At 42.7% G+C, this 19420-nt stretch overlaps 2 protein-coding genes across 2 annotated transcripts; one reads left to right on the top strand and one right to left on the bottom strand.

The window, feature by feature from the left end:
- Positions 1–1801: 1801 nt before the first annotated feature.
- Positions 1802–2821, top strand: LOC108786446 (olfactory receptor 1-like). Its single transcript, XM_018555744.1, has one exon. It carries the CDS (start codon positions 1802–1804, stop codon positions 2819–2821), a length of 1020 nt encoding a protein of 339 aa, XP_018411246.1.
- Positions 2822–14110: 11289 nt separating this feature from the next.
- LOC108786445 (olfactory receptor 1496-like) lies at positions 14111–15070 on the bottom strand. The gene has a single exon (XM_018555743.1). The coding sequence runs from the start codon at positions 15068–15070 to the stop codon at positions 14111–14113; it is 960 nt and encodes a 319-aa protein (XP_018411245.1).
- Between the last annotated feature and the right edge of the window lie 4350 nt (positions 15071–19420).

The raw sequence follows: 19420 nt of genomic DNA, 5'->3' as shown, positions 1-19420 counted from the left end.
ATTCACTATGGAGCCGAACGATCCAGCTGTAGCTTCGGCTGATCCTTCGGCTCACTTCGGCCGCCTGAGCCCTTTGGTTCCATCGAACCGAAGTGCTGCTGTAGGGGCTATGCACAATAGCCCATACAGCAGCCAAAGGCAGTCAAATGCATATGCTTCAGCTCGGCTGAACCGTAGTGACACCCAAAGGGCCAACCGTTCTTCACGCAAATGACAGCCGGGCGTTAATGTATTTTTTTGTTTCATGTCCTGTATTCTTTTTTTGTATCACGTTTGTCTTTTTTTAACTACTAAGTCTACATACCATATGGTGCACCAAGTTATCTCTATGTAACAGCACACAGTTTTATTTTCACATGTAAAGATTTGCTGAGGTAGCACAGCATTAGCAGCCAGCTGTTGCTATGTTGCACTTATAGAATGTTTTGGCCAACTTACAAATGAATAAATCTCTACTTTTTTATTGAACCTTGTTTATTAAACCAATCAAGGCTGACTAGGACAATTGTTTTACATGGATTGTCTTGGTTTTTGTAGTGTCGCAGCCAGCAGGCTAATTTGTTTTAAAATAACTCCATGACTTCACATGTGCTTTGCATGGTGCTACAATATATACATTGTACAGATGTAACACAAAAATTGATTGCCTCGGTGTGTCCTATCTGAAGACACCTCTCCCCTGGAAAGATACATGTATAGCAAAAAGGGATTGGGGTTTAATGGGGTGTAATAGCCATGCATTAGCTTTGACATCTCATGAAACCCCAATCCCTTTTCGCTATACATGTATCTTTCAAGGTGCAATGGCTATGACATCTCACTAAACCCCGTATACATTGTACAGACAAGAGCTGCAATACAAACTTCTGTCTTTATTTTAGAAACGTTAAATCACAAGAAGCTCATTTTTAGATTCTCATTGACATGATGGGATATTTGGAATGAACACAGGTTATAATCACCTCACCTCACACTATAGAAAAAAATTAAATCCACTCTGTTTATTATTAAAGTGACCCTGCTACATAATGAAATCTACCGATAAACGATGTACCTGTGAAGGAAATTGAGAATGCTCAGCACTCCCGCATGCCTGACTAATCTCCAGCTGAAGATCTTCTGAAACTGACACTTCTGGAGATTCCATCTGTGTCCACCACAGCACTCATTGGTACCTTCCACTGACCTCCACACCACTACTGTGTCTTGCAGTGATGTAAGGGCCAATGGGAGGAACCACAGATCACAGCGGGGACCAGGAAACGTCTAGTGCTGAAGAGTCTTCGGGTAGCTGTATCCTCATAATAAAGTGCAGATCAGGAGGAGGGAGAGGTAGGTAGTCACCATCTTCTTTCCAAGCGGCATCTTTGTTTTTAAATTATTTTTGTAGCAACATTGTACCTGAATCACCAGCACTCGATAATGAAAATAAATATGTCCTTTTTATTGTGACGTTTTTGTCCAATTAAAAGGACATATTTATTTTCATTATCGAGTGCTGGTGATTCCCTGCTTTTCCTTTGTCTGCACGGCGCTATCCGTGATCCAACATCACTGCGAGCTCCATCTTTTCTTATTTGGCCGGGACTGCTGTGAGGTATGCGGAGGGCTCCTCCAACGACTTACAATTGTACCTGACATCACATTTATATTGTGTCCGGCACTTGGTCAGTTATTTGGTTGTTGGGACATGCAAAATGTATTTTTTCTATCGGATGGTCAGACCCTTTGAGTGACACAACATGAAACTTTTGATAAAACTGTAAAATCAATTTGTATGTATTTCCTATTTATTGAAGGCATGGAAGAATTTACTCCGCAACACTTGCCGGAAATTCGGAATGATTCATCGATTGAAAATGTCTTTATTGTTGGGTTGAGGACCCACCAAAGCTACAGAGTTGTCCTCTTCGGCCTGTTCTTTGTCACCTACACTGTGACTTTGACTTGCAATCTCTTGATCATCTTGTTGGTGTTCTTCACTAAACTTTCACATTCTCCGATGTATGTGCTCCTCTCCAATCTGTCTCTGTCGGAAATTCTGTTCACCAGCAATATCATTCCCCCCATGCTCTATATCTTACTTAGAAATGGGGCTATTTTTTCCCTTGCTGGCTGTTTCATGCAATTTTTCTTATTTGGTATATTTGCTGTGACGGAGAGCTTCCTTCTCTCAGCAATGTCTTACGATAGATTTTTGGCGATCTGTAAACCTCTTCATTACACATTGATTATGGGCCCCAGGTTGTGTGTTTGTCTGATCCTTGTCTGCTGGGCTTTGGCATTCCTGATCATGTCCATCACTATAGGTGCACTGAACACTTTGTATTTTTGTAAAGACAATATCATTGATCATTTCTATTGTGACTTCATTCCAATAGTTAAGCTGTCGTGTTCTGATTCTACTAATGTTAAAATGGTTGTGAGTTTTTTTTCATCTTCAGCCTCTGTGATTCCATTCATCATAATCATGGCTACTTACGTGTTTATCATCAGAGCTATCACCAGGATCTCGTCATCCAAGGGCAAAGAGAAAGCTTTCTCCACCTGCAGTTCCCACCTGGGAGTCGTCTCCACGTATTACGTCACCTTGATAATGGTCTATGTGGTTTCACCTGGAAAGTTTGTAACAATGAACAAAGTTCTATCTTTGCTCTATACAGTGGTTACCCCACTAGTGAACCCCTTTATTTACACCCTGAGGAACCAAGAGATCAATGCAGCTATAAGAAGAACCCTGTCATCAGGGATGAAGTTCAGGTTTGAGCCTTTTATGAGTTCAAAGCAAACCCTGCGAGTTCGAGGCCCACAGATCCGGTGAACCAATGCAGAAATTTGCCATAATAACCTTAAAATGACATTAAACCCTCAGATTTTTCAACATAAAACAATACTGTAATGTGCGCCTTACTGTAATCCATGGTAGTTTCCCTTTTCTTTGCTGCTCTTCCTTTTAAATCTATATCTTTTCTCATGCTGGGGGAGAACTTCCCTTTGCAGCTGAGTGCCTCTTCCTGTAGTGCTGGCTCTGGTTGTGAACCTTCACACAGACACCATGTATCCATTCCTGAGACAAGGCCGTCTGCTGCAAAACAGAAGTTCTGCCCAGCATGAGAACAGATACAGATTTAAAAGGAAGAGCAGCAAAGAGAAGGGAAACAACCATGGATTACAGTAAGGCGCACATTACAGTATTGTTTTATGTTAAAACATCTGAGGGTTTAATGTCACTTTAATGCACTGCCTGGCCTTTGAAGTTAGGTCAGCTGGCTTACAAGGAGGAACAGGCGGGCTTTTGGATGAGCAATCACCTCACTATAAAAGGGTGGGGTTCCCAGCAGCCATATTGACAATGTATTTTGTGTGTAAGGGAAACCATAGGGAGTGCTGCTGCTAAAATCCATAGGGAAAGATTAGTGTGGGGCATGTAGGCATTGGACGTTCTCTTAAAGTAAATGTAAACCCTGACTGAATGTCCTCTAAGTAGCAAAATGTTGTGTATCTTGGATAATTTAGGGGTGGCGGGGGGATTTTTACCCTGTTTTATTTGTTGTTACATCTTAATGCTGCTGATATGCTGCAGCCTTCTTACAGCCTGTCCCTGTCAAAATGTCCTACAGTGATAACAGGGAGCATGCAATTTTCATAGGGATGTCCAGATACCAATGCAGATACTTGGTATTTCCATGAGAACTACCGGGGTTGCAGCAGTTGTAGCTGGGACATGGCTCTGGCGCTCCACCACTGTCCTGAAATCATTAGTCTGTATTGTTTTAGAAAAACTGTCAAATGACACTAAACAAAAATGTATCAGTAGTTGTATCTGGTATCGGTGCATCCCTCATATATACACAATGAATACTGTATATATAAAACAAACCATACATTGAAACAGGGATGCACAAATCCCAGGAGCTCTGTGTGCTCCTTACAAATGACAGCTGCCTCCTAAATTCTGAATTCTTCTCTAGTCTGGTCTTGGAGCTGGAAAAGTATCTGTACTTGTACTTGTACCAAGTATGGCACTTGGTATCTGAACATCCCTAATTGTTCACAAAGCATATTTCCTTATTGTATGAATTCTGCAATTGTACTCGCAGGTCTTTTTGTTGCGAAAATGGAAGATCCACTTTATTGAAACCCAACCACCTATCCCTAGAGTCAAATTCCCTATAAAGGCAATTAGAAAATAAAGCTTTTGTTAAACAACAATTATGTGGCACGGGTGATGCATCTGCCTAATTGCTGCCCTCTGGGACTGGAACTCAAATTACAATAACAATCTATCCCTGCAATGAGTAAGAATGTATCCTTGCTGGATTATGAGTGCCCAGCTATCCTTGGAGACAGTGTTGAGGCACAACAATATCACATTAGCTTCCCAGAAGCATCAGTAGCGGAGGCCAAGGCAATTTGTAGCCAACAGGTTTTTTTTGTAGCAACAGTTTTGTTTTCAAATGGCATTTGTGGGCAATTTGACTGTGGGAGGTTAGTGGCTTTCAATAAGGTTGCATGTTCAGACACTCCTGTCAATCAATGCAGCGGCGTGCTGCAAACAAAAGGCAGCTCTAAGAACATATGGCCAGTAACAAGTGAATTCTGCGCTTTGAGCACCCCAAGCTTAAAAAGAAGCCTTACCAACATCAAATCAAAAAGAAATGAAAGCCCCTGCATAAAAAAGCAGTTTAACCTGAAATATACCCCCAAAATAAATGAAAAACTCTAAATACTACCCCTGAAACAAAAGCCCATCACCTCCCACCTGCTTTAGTTAGCAAGTATGTGGTGCAGGAGCTGCCTGTGAGTGGTGCTGCCTGCTGCTGGGCCAGCCTGCTGTGGTTTAAAAAAAACTTTTGGTCATCATTGGTCATCAAAGGGGATCCTGCCACCATCATGAAATGCAGCAAAGAGGTTATCTGAAGCACCTCATCAAAGTGCCCCATTTTGGGCTTCCTCTGGGATGGTGGCATTCGATTCCTAGCTTTTACTCTTGTATGAGTATGAAGGAAAGTAGGAAGCAGGAAAAGGAGGGGTCAGAGGTGGAGGAGGAGCCATACGAAGGCACATCAGCAAAACTCCCCACCTAATACCTCCACACACATAGTTAGTCAGGTTGAAAAAAGAAACAAATCCATCGAGTTCAACCTATAGAGATATGATGGGAAAAAAAGAAGAAACACCTAAAACAGAACACAATGCCCACAATGACCCCCTGTTGATCCAGAGGAAGGCAAAAAACCCCTATAAAGCACGGTTCAATTTGTTCCAACTGGAGAAAAAAATTCCTTCCTGATCCCATAAGGCAATCGGATATTCCCAGGATCAACAATCTCTGGTGCTTAATATACAGATAAGAACTCCATATCCAGTAATATTCTGTGCAATTAGGAATACATCCAGGTAACTGAGCTAGCTAGAACAAGCTCCTGGGGGAGTCTATTCCACTTTGTCACAGCTCTAGCTGTGAAGAATCCTTTCCGTATGCAAAGGTTAAACCTCTTTTCCTCCAGACACAAAGAGTGCCCCCTTGTCCTTTGCAGTGACCTTAATGTGAATAATTTGGGACCAAGTTCTTTATATGGACCATTTATGTATTTATACCTGGTGATCATGTCCCCCCTTCGTCGCCTCTCCTCCAGAGAGAACAAATTCAGGTCGTTTCAGCTTACCTCAATGCTGAGCTCCTCCGTGCCTCTTATGAGTTTGGTCCTTCGCTGCACTTTCTCCAGTTCCATAACATCCTTTTTGTGAACTGGTGCCCAAAACTGAACTGCATATTCCAGATGAGGTCTTACTAATGCTTTGTACAGGGGCAGGATGATGTCTCTCTCTCTGGATCTAGAGACCCCGTATAATACAAGGAAGGATGGTGACAGATGAGGTCTTACTAATGCTTTGTACAGGGGCAGGATGATGTCTCTGTCTCTGGAGTCGGGAGACCCCGTATAATACAAGGAAGTATTGTGCTGCTTTAGAAACTGCAGCTTGACATTGCATGCTATTATTCAGACTATGGTCTACCAGAACACCCCGATCCTTCTCCATCATTGACTCCCCCAAAACATACTCCTCCCCCCCAGAGTGTATGACACATGCAGGTTTTTAGTCCCCAAGTGCAGAACTTTACATTTCTCAACATTAAACCTCATTTGCCAAATAGTTGCCCAATCACATGTTGCATTCAGATCTGCTTGTAGGTTGGAGACATCCTGTAGGGACTGTATTCCACTACATAACTTAGTGTCATCTGCAAACACAGAAATAGGACTTTTAATCCCCAATTCTATGTCATTTATACATAGGTTAAACAGTAAGGGGCCCAACACTGAACCTTGGGGGACACCACTAACAACACTGAGCCATGGGGGACATCACTAACAACCCTGAACCTTGGAGGACACCACCAATAACACTGAACCTTGGGGGACACCACCAACAACACTGAGCCTTGGGGGACATCACTAACAACACTGAACCTTGGAAGACACCACCAACAACACTGAACATTGGGGGACACCACCAACAACACTGAACCTTGGAGGACACCACCAACAACACTGAACCTAGGGGAACACCACCAACAACAGTGAACCTTGTTGGCACCACTAACAACACTGAACCTTGGGAGACACCCAGGGCCGTCTTTATTATTGATTGGACCCTGGGCAAACATTTTCTTGGGCCCCCCACCACGCCCCCCATGCAATATTGCCTGCTATATGCTGACAGAGCAGAGCCACGCTGCAGCTGGGATGGATCCAAAAAATATTGTCCAGATCCACCCCACCACCTGATTGACAGCTGACTCTACCTCTCTAGAGGTTGTGTCCACCCCATCCATCCCTCCAGTCAGCGTTGGAGGATCAGAGAGGGTAGAAGGGTATTCCTGCGAGGAGCCGTAACTGACAGTCACTGACTCTGCACTCACTGCAGAGAGAGTGAGTGCAGAAACTGAGTGATCAGCGATATGTGATCGCTCAGTTCTCAATCAAGAGAGCCAACCTGTGGCAGCTTCAGTAAGTAGGGGGAAGATGCATTCCTCTGTCCAATTTATTTTTCACGTCCTCATAAAAAAGAAAGTAGATTTGTTTGACTTCTGTCTTTTGTGAATCACACAGCACCTCTACTTCTCCTTTTACTCTGACCTTTGTTTTCAGGTCCAGTTTTGAGGAAGGGGGAGGCAATATAGGGTCATAGGATTCTACATTCAACTTTTTGCTGATGCCTGCCCTTCCCACTGGCCAAGAATTGCCCCTTCACTTACTTCTACTTGACCTTCCCACTACATTATGGAAGGTGGGCAGCCTAAGCCCGTAGGTTATTCCCCTATAGCTATGCCTCCAGTGCTCTGATTATGAAATAAACATATATCAATAACAACTGACTGCAGAGGGTCTGAGAGGATAAAGATAATGCTGGCAGACACTGCTACAGTGATGATCAAAGTCTGGAGGTCTCTTGCCTCATCCTCCTCCAGCTCTGATCAACATATTCTACATCATGTTCCCCTGTCTCTTTTGAACCTATTCCTTAAAGTCTTTCAGCTAAAATCCTGGGAATCTTTGGGATTCTGCCACACTGGAACACTGTTCTGTAACAAATCCTTAGTTTTATTTGAAACGCTACACCAAAATTGTTTAATCCCTATCAGAGACTTTTATAAGTATCTCTGACTTGGACACTACCCCTCCACCCTACGAGTAAGAGACAATCATTGCATCAGAGAAATACTCACCTTTTTCTCAGATTGTCCAACCCTCACAGAAAGGCATCTCCTTCCTTTTCCAACTCCTCTCTGACTTGCATTACTCAGGAAAGTTGCCCTCAATGGAATGGTGGGAACGAGGACTAAAATGTTTCCTGACCACTCAACAATGGCATTACGCCATACATTGGCCTCTGAAATCCTCTAAATGCATTAACCGCTGGGAATCACTTCAACACCTACTCCACAGATGGTACTCCACTCTCCAGAGACTTGCTAAAATGTTTCCTCTTTTACCCCTTTGCTGGAGAAACTGCGGACAAGCGGGATCCTTAAGTCGCGTCTGGCGGTTCTGTGGAAAACTCTCTTCATTCTGGTCTGGAGTTTTTCAGCTTATCTCTTCAGTACTTAACATTTCCAGTGAGCCAGATCCAGCGCTTGCATTACTGGGAGTAAGTATTGATTCTTGGCCCTCAGAAACTCATACTTTTGTATCTCATGCCCTCATAAAAAAAGGAATGTACCTACCACATGTAAGGATTGATATATCAATATACAAAATGTTCGGGGTATAGATTAGGGATGCACCGATATCCGATGCTAGTATCGGTGCTGATACCGAGTATTTGGGCGAGTACTCCTACTCATACTTGACTCGCCCAAATGCTCCTATACCTTCCCCTATACCGGAACTTCCGGTCAGAGGAATATTTTCTCGGACCGGCAGTGCCATAGGCGAACATGGAGCCAGCTTACCGTGTAATCAGGAAGCTGGGCGGCCAGTAATGACCCGTCTCTCGTCTCCCTGATTGCCCGGGAAACCTGCTGCATGCCAGAGGAATCACCGGTATCGGTACTTGGTTTTGCCGAGTACCGAAAACAAAGCATCGGCACTCGTACTCGATACCGAAAAACCGGTATTGGTGCATCCATAGTTTAGATACTCTTTAAGTTCCTCCAGTATGTCCTGATATGTTTTATCCCTCAGACCTTTCACCATTTTTGTTGTCCATCTCTGAACCCATTCTTTTTTATCTATTCCTTTTTGTAAGTGAAATCTTCAAAAATGGAAATAGTATTCTAAATTAGGTCTAACTAGAGTTCCGTTTAGAATACGGTGTCTCGCGTGGTCGCCAGGACTGTCCTCGCGGAATGGCCCATGCTACCCACTTGATGGTGCCCCCCATGGTGCATCTACGCTACATTGAACCCTTCAGAGATATTGTGGTTTTGAATGTTTCTTATGTGTCGCTCCTTGCCGTTGCCATGTTCTGAATGTCCTGTTAGTACCCGGACCTGCGTGTCCATACGGGTACATTCTTCGGTTTTAGAAATATGAAAACTTGAAATAAAGAATTTTTAGAATACGGTGTCCAGTACTGGAGATCTTATTTACACAATTACATTCTAAAAAAAAAAAAGAAAAATACATTTGTAGTGCAGAGCCAGAAAAATAAGAATCTGCTTTATAGGATAATACTGCAGCAACATTGCTGCTTCACTCTCTCCCAGTCTGAGTTCTGTTGGAAAGAGACTACAAAATGTGTATACCAAGTGAAAAGCATCGCCAATGGACAATTTTGGGTATTGCAGTTTTCTGTCATTTTACGGCTTGGCATGTTGGTTATCTATTCACATGAAGCGACCTCATCATGTATATGTTACCATAAAACTGGGTAGTATATTGTGCACTTAGATTGAGTGTATCTAAAAATATATATTTAATAAACAGAAGCACACATTGAATGTGGCATAGCAAATTGCAAGTACCACCATTTCAATATATGGGGTCTCAGATTTCAGAAAATATATGCTGTATAATGTTTTTGGGGTTTCACGTGCATTTTCAGGGGGAAGAAAAAATGCCTTATAGCATGTGTGCACCAAATGCAAAGAAAAAGGAATGCAGCCACCACATCTAAGGACTGATATATCAATATATAAAGTGTTTCCTTTTGGGGTTTGATACTCTTTAAGTTCCTTCAGTATGTTCTAATGTGTTTTATCTCTCAGACCAAAGTCCAAATCCCATTCGCACTGCCACGGTCTCAAAACCACAAGATATATGTGGTGCCCAGGTGACCACTAGGGAAGAGCCGAACACCCCCCTGTTCGGTTCGTATTCGAACATTCGAATGGCCGAAATGTTCGAATACAAACTCAATGCAAGTGTATGGGGGTCGAATGTTCGACCTCCATACAGTTGCCGGTACATGTAATAAATACAGTGTACTGCCCCCCTTACCTCCGCTCGCTGTCCCGGCCTCCGGTCCCCTGGTCCATCTCCTCGCTGTCCCCGCGGTCCGTCGGCTTCTCTCCTTCAGTCCGGCCACGGCTCCTCTTCCCCGCCCCCCTGCCTCCACTTCGTCTGCAGGCTGGGAGCCATACCCAGCCTGCTATTGGATATTGTAAAATGCAATAGCCAATAGCAAGCTGGCTATTGCACCCACCTGCTGTCAATCAGCATGGGGGGACCTGATAGAGAATTTCTCCTTCGGGCCCCTCCTCCGCTGAGCCCTGATTGGGCAAAGTCTTGCACCTGACCTGTGGTCAGGTGCAAGACTTTAACAAATCAGAGGTTCAGTTGGCATTTTGAATTATGGAATCTCTGTGGTCGAACAGACTGCACACATCCCATAAAGTTCGGTGCTCGATGAGCGCTTGAACTGCCAATGTTCGATTCGAACTTATGTTCGAATCGAACACTCAGCCCATCCTTAGTGACCACACGGATGGCGCCGTGCAAAACACTAATAGTAAATAAAAGTAATTCACCGGCACACACTTGAAAGGTTTTTAAAGTATTGATATGTTTATTCAATACCCAATGTCACATACTGTCATACGGTGCTAACGTTTCGGGTCCGCACAAGGATCCTTCATCAGTGCGACAGTGGTGAAATGGTAAAAGGTCTCTCAGACCTTTCACCATTTTTTGTTTTCCATAATTGGACTTTTTTTTAATCAATATCTTTATCAATATGGCTCTGGTCCATTCCCTGTTTTTAGATGAAAAAGAAAGCCGGATACAGCCTGTGCTTAGTGGGTCCTTTCTTCTTTTAAAATAGGTTATAAATAAGACATAAAATGAAAATTGATATAATAAAATGACATTACAATGCACAGTGAACACATTTAAAAATACTGTAATTGTAGAACGTTTAGGAATTTCTATCACTGACACACCTCTTGTTCAATCTTTTTGCAGGAAGGGGATTATGGTGGGAATCTCCACCAGGTGTTCCGAGGACAACCTCCGATGGTTGAAGGACTTTCTCACAAAGGAGTTCCAGGATCTTATCCTAGTTGTGGAATATCTTCCCCACACCAAGAATAACAGATATGATTGGGAGGAGGAAGTAAAGGAATACTCTGCTGTTATTCTCTATCACAGCAATCACCAGGGACGGGCTAATTTCACCGATGTAGAAGGAGGAATCTACAATGAGTAACTTAACTGAACTATCTGTGTCATAAGCTGAGTGGGAACCATCTGTCTTTTCCTTTGACTATTACCTAATGAACAAATGTTTTTACTTAAAAGAGAACTATGTGGTAACCTTTTTATCTCTTAGATGTCTTTAGGGTCACGGGAGAACCTCCTTCTGTGACCCAAAGCTAAGTCTCTATGTAGGGAGATGATTGGGAAGTGAGTGAGCGACGATATGTGTGTTTATTATTATTATTATACAGGATTTATATAGTGCCAACAGTGTGCGCAACGCTTTACAATATAGGGAAGACATCATAATCACAATACAATTCAAGACAAGATGGTAAGGAGGGCCCTGCCTGTGAGGGCTTACAATCTAAAAGGGAGGGGCAAGTGATGTCTGGGTCTGGGTGAGTGCATCTAATGGAGGCCACCATGGGAGAGGGCAGCATAGGAGGCTGAGTCGGATTCTTGAAGCCAGGTTTCAGTAACTGCAAGCATGATGAAGGATTTGGAGATGAGAAAGAAGATTATGCACAGCGGTGAGTTTGTTACAGACAGAGCGGGCATTCCAGAGGGCACATGAGAAGGAAGGACTGATTGTAGGAAGCAGGGGAATAAAAATCAGGGTGCATGGATTGCAGCTGCTGCCAGAGCAAAGGCAGTGCTGGTTTGGAGGGTGAGTATTACAAAAGAGAGGCCCAGGATTGGGAGAGATATCCCCTGATGAGTGCAGTAATAGGGAGAGGGAGAGATGAATAAATTGTGTGGTGGAGAGGAGTGGTAAAGGAAATACAGTTTAAGAAGAGAGGCCCAAATTGTGAAAAGTAATGGTAGGGAAACCATTCTAAGAGAGGAAAGTAGAAATCAGAATTTGGATATTTATTTATCAGATATGTTTAATGTCTAATGGTGAGTTTGACCTTACCCCCTGGCTGTGCAAAGCAAGTATGCAACAGTAAAATGAATGAGGAGTAGTAGGAATGAAAGGGTGGCAGTATGCAAAGAGAGAGGTAGGGAAGAGGCTAATGTGGGATTGTATGAGTAACAGGGAGAGTGGTAGATGAAAAGCAGCTGCTGGGAACCTGAATTGTACTTAGGTCAAGTGCTGATGGATTCCTATATAGTGTAACAAGGACACTCCACTGTAGTCCAGGTAAGTCAAATCAAATGCAGTTTATTTAGGGCAAACAGAAATATATCTTGCATCAGCAGCAACATAAGACAGTTCCCTTTATATGGCTCAGTAGATTTGCTTATGAGCCCTCACTCTGCTCTCTCAGCAGTGTGTCGTAGCGGTCCTAGGGTCACCGACCTTCCTGACCTCTCCCCTCGTGGGCACTCAAACACATCCCTCATGTGTCACTGGCTCTCTGTCTCCTCGGCTGTCTAAGAGGTGCCTCCAGCACACCCAGCCACCTGGCTCCCCTCTAACATCTGGGTGGAGTCTTCCTGACTCCTGAACACCTCTGTTCCTCTTCCCAGCTGGAGCCCAGAACACTAGCCAGCACCCTTTCCATAAGGGCTATGCACAGGTGTGCAATCATTAGGTTCTGGCCCCTACTAAACCATGGACCCAGGAATGGAGGTTTCATCCCTCCCAGTTCTCTTTGAAATCTCCCAGTTCCAGGATCCCATGCCAAATCCAGGTTTTCTGGAGAGAACTGCAAAGCCAGTTCTTTCCCAGCAAAATAGTTTGTTTCCTGGAACTGCTCAGTGGCTCTGGCTGAGAGTCCTGGGTTACTACAACCCCCAGTTCCACTGTGGGATTGCCACACAATACCACAATAGATAGAGTGCACAAGCTAATGACCATACAGGATTAAAGGTGATGGAAATAAGTTTAATCTAAGTTATTATGTAGACATCTCATCTCACCAACATCAGCTTCCAAAAAGCACAAAAAATAAGCTTTTACTTATATCTCACATCTCCCTTCCTTTAAGATTTTGTAGACAGGAACTTTTGTTGCAGACAGGGAACTTTTGCTCCATTGTGTCTTATACTGAGCCACCTTCTTGTATAGTATATCAGATCATACAATCCTTCCATGTGTACTGGTGTGTTTTTAAAAAACAAAGTCATAATAAATATTAAATCATTAACATGCTATACTGTTAAATGTTTTGTGAACACCTGACCATCACTCCTAAACTTGTTGGACATCATTCTCCAACACCATCAGCATTAATATGGAGTTTGTTCCCTTTGTGGCTATAACATACTTCACTCTTATGAGAAGGATTTCTACAATATTTTGTAGGGTATCTGTGGGAACTTGTCCCCCTTTGTGCAGTCAGGTGCTGATGTCAGATGAGAAGACCTGGCTCACAATCAGCTTTCCAATTTATCCCAAATGTGTTCAGTGTTATTGTGAGAAAGTGGCCAGTTACAACAGTGCAGCAAATAACCGAACCACGTGCAACACAAGCAGATGATAAACATACAATAGCAGCCAAATACAGCAATACAGAAAATGCAAATGCAGATGTGTGGAAGAGCTAAGTAGGGGCCGTGTGCAAGGATGGGGACAGAAGGACTGCTACAGAAGGTACATAGGAGCAGGCTAGTCATAGTCCAGGGTTACAGCAGACCAGGGCAATAAAGCAGTACTGGCAGGGTAACAAGCAGGTCTGTTGAGAGGTGAAGTTAAGAATCCATCCAGAGATTCAATGCAGAGATAGCAGACCAAAGGGCTATCCAGTTCTTAAGAATTATCAACCACCCATAAGAGATGCAAGCTTAATGTAAGGAGAGTGATAATAGTTCCATTGTGAGGTCAAGCTTGGTGTCCTACTGCTAGGGAACACAGACAATATAGTTCACTGAGACCCGTGTCTAGAAACAGGCCAAGAACCTATCACGTTTTGGCTTTAGAATCAAATACAGTCCTAGATATCCTGCCACTAAACACACAATGCAAACCTATATCACTAATGTTTGAAACACATGAGGGTATCACCACACCATTACTAGGGTCTGGTCAGGGATGTCAAGGTTTGTCTTATAGCTGCATTGATATCTTGGTTTCTCAGGGTGTAAATAAAAGGGTTCACCAGTGGGGTGATCACTGAATAAAGCAGAGATAGGACTTTGTTCATTATCACAAAATGACCGGGTGGAACCACATAGACCATAATCATGGTGGCATAGTATGTAGAGACGACTCCCAGGTGGGAACTGCAGGTGGAGAAAGCTTTCTCTTTCCCCTTGGATGATGAGATCTTGTTGATGGCTCTGATGATGAACCCGTAAGTAGCTATGATTACATGGAGAGGGAACACAGAGGCTGCAGATGAAAGGGAAGAAACGAGAATTTCCACGCTGGAAGTGTCAGAACAAGACAGCTTCAGTATTGGAATAACATCACAATAGAAATGGTCAATAATATTGTCTCTACAAAAATCCAAAGTTGTCACAAATCCTAAAGCAATGGACATGAGCAGGGTTGGTAAAGCCCAGCAGACCAGGATCAGACATATACACAACCCTGGGCCCATAATCAGTCTGTAATGAAGAGGTTTGCAGATCGCCAAAAATCTATCGTAAGACATTGCAGAGAGGAGGAAACTTTCTGTAACTAGAAACACACCAAATAAAAACAACTGTGTGAAACAGCCAATCAGAGAAAAGTAAATGCCATTTCTGAGTAAGACATGGAGCATGGGAGGAACGATGTTGGTAGTCAGCAATATTTCTGCTAGTGACAGATTGGAGAGGAACACATACATCGGAGAATGTGAAAGTTTAGAGAATGACACTAACAAAATGATCAAGAGATTGCAAGTCAGAGTCATGGCATAGGTGACCAAGAACAGGCCGAAGAGGACAAGTCTGTAGCTTTGGTGGATCCTCAACCCAACAATAAAAACATTTTCAATCGATGAATCATTCCGAATGTCCGGCAAGTGTTGGAGAGTAAATTCTTCCATGCCTTCAATAAATAAGAATTACATACAAATTGATTTTACAGTTTTATCAAAGGTTTCTTGTGGTGCTACTGAATGGGTCTGACCCTGAGAAAGAAAACAAATTAGCTTGTTCCAAAAATGCAATGGTTGGCCAGGTACATGATAAGAGTGCAATTAGGAAAATGAAAGTGAACTTGGGTTTAAACTTATAATGTTGCTAGAAAAATAATAAAAAAAAGAGTGTCCCTTGGATAGAAGATGGTGAATACCTACCTCTCCCTCCGCCTGATCTGTGCTGTATTATACAGATATAACTGCTTGAAGAATCTTCAGCACTAGACCTTTCCTGGTCCTCCGCCATGCTCTGTGGTTCCTCCCATTGGCTCTTACATCACTGCAGTGAAAAAACAAAGTCACCAGCACACCATATAGTAATTTAGCAATAGTCCATTTAATGACACATTGCCGTTCAATGCAAGCACTTTTGGGGCCTTAAGGGGTCCCCTTCATCAGACTCAGAATGACGATGTCATTCTGAGCCTGAAGTCATTCTGAGCCTGATGTCATTCTGAGCCTGAAGTCATTCTGAGCCTGATGTCATTCTGAGCCTGATGAAGGGGACCCCTTAAGGCCCCAAAAGCGCTTGCATTGAATGACAATGTGTCATTTAATGGACTATTGCTAAATTACTATTTGGTGTGCTGGTGACTTTATTTTTTCATTTAAGTTACTCACGGTGCCACCCGTGGTCACTACAAGCACCCACCCGTATGCACAGGTTTTTGGTTGTTCTGGTAAGGAGTGCAGCAAGACCTCTGATATCACTGCAGGACACAGTAGTGGGGAGGAGGTGAGTGGAAGGTACCAATGAGTGCTGTGGTGGACACAGATGGAATCTCCAGAAGTGTCAGTTTCAGAAGATCTTCAGCTGGAGATTAGTCAGGCATGCGGGAGTGCTGAGCATTCTCAATTTCCTTCACAGGTACATCGTTTATCGGTAGATTTCATTATGTAGCAGGGTCACTTTAATAATAAACAGAGTGGATTTATTTATTTTTCTATAGTGTGAGGTGAGGTGATTATAACCTGTATTCACTCCAAATATCCCATCATGTCAATGAGAATCTAAAAATGAGCTTCTTGTGATTTAACGTTTCTAAAATAAAGACAGAAGTTTGTATTGCAGCTCTTGTCTGTACAATGTATACGGGGTTTAGTGAGATGTCATAGCCATTGCACCTTGAAAGATACATGTATAGCGAAAAGGGATTGGGGTTTCATGAGATGTCAAAGCTAATGCATGGCTATTACACCCCATTAAACCCCAATCCCTTTTTGCTATACATGTATCTTTCAAGGGGGAGAGGTGTCTTCAGAGGCAATTCATTTTTGTGTTACATCTGTACAATGTATACATTGTAGCACCATGCCAAGCACATGTGAAGTCGTGGAGTTATTGTAAAACAAATTAATCTGCTGGCTGCGACACTACAAAACCCAAGACAATCCATGTAAAACAATTGTCCTGGTCAACCTTGATTGGTTTAATAAACAAGGTTCAAAAAGTACGCTGGTGGATTGTGTTAGTTGGCCAAAACATTTTCAAAAGTGCAACATTGCAACAACTGGCTGCTAATGCCGTGCTACTGTACCCAGCGGGGTGTATGGGGTTCAGCAAAGCTTTACAATTAGATCATAAAATTGTGTAATGTGATACAAAAAAATAATACATGAAACATTTAAACATAAAAACATCAACAGATGTACATTAAAAAAAAATCAAAGTACGCACCAAACAAACAGGTTCGGGTTCTGGTACAGGGACACAGTGCTCCGGTAATTAGTGCAGCCTAAGTATCCTTGGAGCTAGAAAATAAAATTGTGTACAGCTACATAGAGATAACTCGGTGCACCGTATGATATGTAGACTTAGTAGTTAAAAAAAAAAGACAAAAAAAACGATATACAAAAAAAGAATACATGACATGAAACATAAATACATTCAAAATAAACTTCTGCACCTAACAAACAGGTTCCGGTGCTGGTACGGGGGACACAGAGCACCGGTAATGACTGTAATCTCAGTATCTCTGGAACTATTAGAAGGTTCATAATAAAGTTGAGGGTTTCTTTTGGTAATATATGGAAAGTTTCAGTATAAGTCTCCTCTTTTATTAATTGGATACATTTATTAAAAAAAAACCATTCATTATTTAAATATAGAAGGAATTTTGTGCTTTACACCCAGTATGTGTGTGATAACAATGTGTTTGGTGCCATTCACCTCACCTTTTATAAGACTTAACCATGAAAATTATTCTCTAATTCTGCAGGTTTCCTCTACTTTCAGAAAATGTTTTGTTTGCCGGGACTTCAGTGAGATTTGATGTCTGTGTCGTGTGTGTTTTATTGTTAGATGTAAAAACGCGAGATCTGGCCCTGACAGCCGGCATAGAAAACTTGAAGCTTGGCCTCAGAGATGAAAGGGTTAATATCGCTAACCATGGACATCCGGGTTTATTTTTTTTTCCCTTTTTACAAGAACTGGTCAGATGTGTCCAGCGCAGTGTTCAGTACCAAATTGTAAGAAAGAACAATGTCACGGCATTCACCAAATGAAAAATACAAATATAAAAGGGAAAAGATCACGTATTCAGCAAGTGACAGAAAATGTCAATAATGAAGATTGTAGCGGCGTCTGCCCGTGTATTTATACCTTCAAGATCTGTGAAATAATGAGATGTAATATGTCTCTGCAGAACAGAAGCACCCGGGGGGATAGTCTACGGTCCCTCAGATAACATCTAATAATAATTATATGAGAGACATTAATTAACCAAATGACTAAAAATCAGGAAAAAGAAAAAAAGAAAAGAAGAAAATGTAATCAGGTGTAATACTATGAAATGCTATTATATATATACCCTATTTCCCCGAAAATAAGACCTAGTACTATTTTTGGGAATTGCTAAAATATAAGACCTACCCCGAAAATAAGACCTAGTTGTGACCTTTCCCAGGACCGGTGGTGGCATAAGGGGGAATTTGAAGAGCCGCGGGGGAGAATCAGCGGTGCCAACGAAGCCGGCGCTAGAGGAAGCAAGGGGGCAGCAGAAGGAGCAGAGCCGCATAAGCCAATGCTTCCTCTATAGCGCCGGCCCCTGTCACAGGCGGAGTGATACCATATGCACTCTGCCTGTGAGGAATCCATAGTGAAAGTGCGCTTCACTCATTCTGGCCAGCGATTGGTTACCAAATTGCTCTTGGAAAGGTACCGCACCCCTGATTGCCCTGATCACCATATTCTTAACTTTGCCATTTTGGATTATTTAATTTGGATTTGCATTAATTTTGGATTGTTGGACATTAAAAGAAAATAAGACCTAGCGTGTTTTTTTGAGCCCAAAAAAATATAAGACAGTGTCTTATTTTCGGGGAAACACGGCATATATATATACATACACTATATTGCCAAAAGTATTGGGACATCTTTACACGCACATGAACTTTAATGGCATTCCAGTCTTAGTCCGTAGGGTTCAGTATTGGGTTGGCTCCGCCCTTTGCCGCTATCACAGCTCCGCCTCTTCTGGGAAGGCGTCCACAAGGTTTAGGGGTGTGTCTATGGGAATGTTGGACCATTTGTGAGGTCACGTACTGATTTTGGGGGAGGGTCTCGCAAACTCCGCTCTAATTCATCCCAAAGGTGTTCTATGGGGGTGAGGTCAGGACTCTGTGCAGCCAGTCACGTTCCTCCCACCCAAACTCCCCCATCCGTGTCTTTATGGACCTTGCTTTGTGCACTTGTGCGCAGTCATGTTGAAACAGGAAGGGGCCATCCCCAAACTCCTCCCACAATGTTTGGAGCATGAAATTGTCCAAAATGTCTTGGTGTGCTGATGCCAGTCAATTTTGTTGAATTTGGTCATTTGGAGGGCAGTCCACATATTTTTGCTAGTACAGCAGATATATTGGTCAGGTGTTCACAAACCTTTGCCCATATAATGTCAAACAGGGATGAGTGAATCTGGCCCGGTTCAATTTGCGAGGGCATCCTGCTGGAAATCCACAAAACCCAAACTTAGCATCAAACCCCATTCAAGTCTTTAGGGGATGTCTCTTGAAACTAGATGCTGGCCATTCAAAAAAAGGGCATTGAGGGGCTGCCATGGGGCACATTTAATAAAGCAAAAAAAAATCTGTGCAGCGGGGAGGGTGCTTGTGAGATGCGTTTAAGCTGTATGTGGTGTTTCAGAACAGAAATATTTTCACAGACAGCTTCAGTGACGCCGTATTCTGGCATTGCGTATTTTTTTACTTTTGCAGTATTTTTTGGCTTAAGTGCAGCAGCAGAACCTCAATTTAATTCAT

The sequence above is a fragment of the Nanorana parkeri genome, unplaced genomic scaffold (genome assembly GCF_000935625.1).
Source record: "Nanorana parkeri isolate BGI_ZX_2015 unplaced genomic scaffold, ASM93562v1 scaffold212, whole genome shotgun sequence".
NCBI classification, from domain to species: domain Eukaryota; kingdom Metazoa; phylum Chordata; class Amphibia; order Anura; family Dicroglossidae; genus Nanorana; species Nanorana parkeri.
The sequence above is the reverse complement of the archived record's forward strand: the minus strand, read 5'-3'. Positions and strand labels throughout refer to the sequence as shown.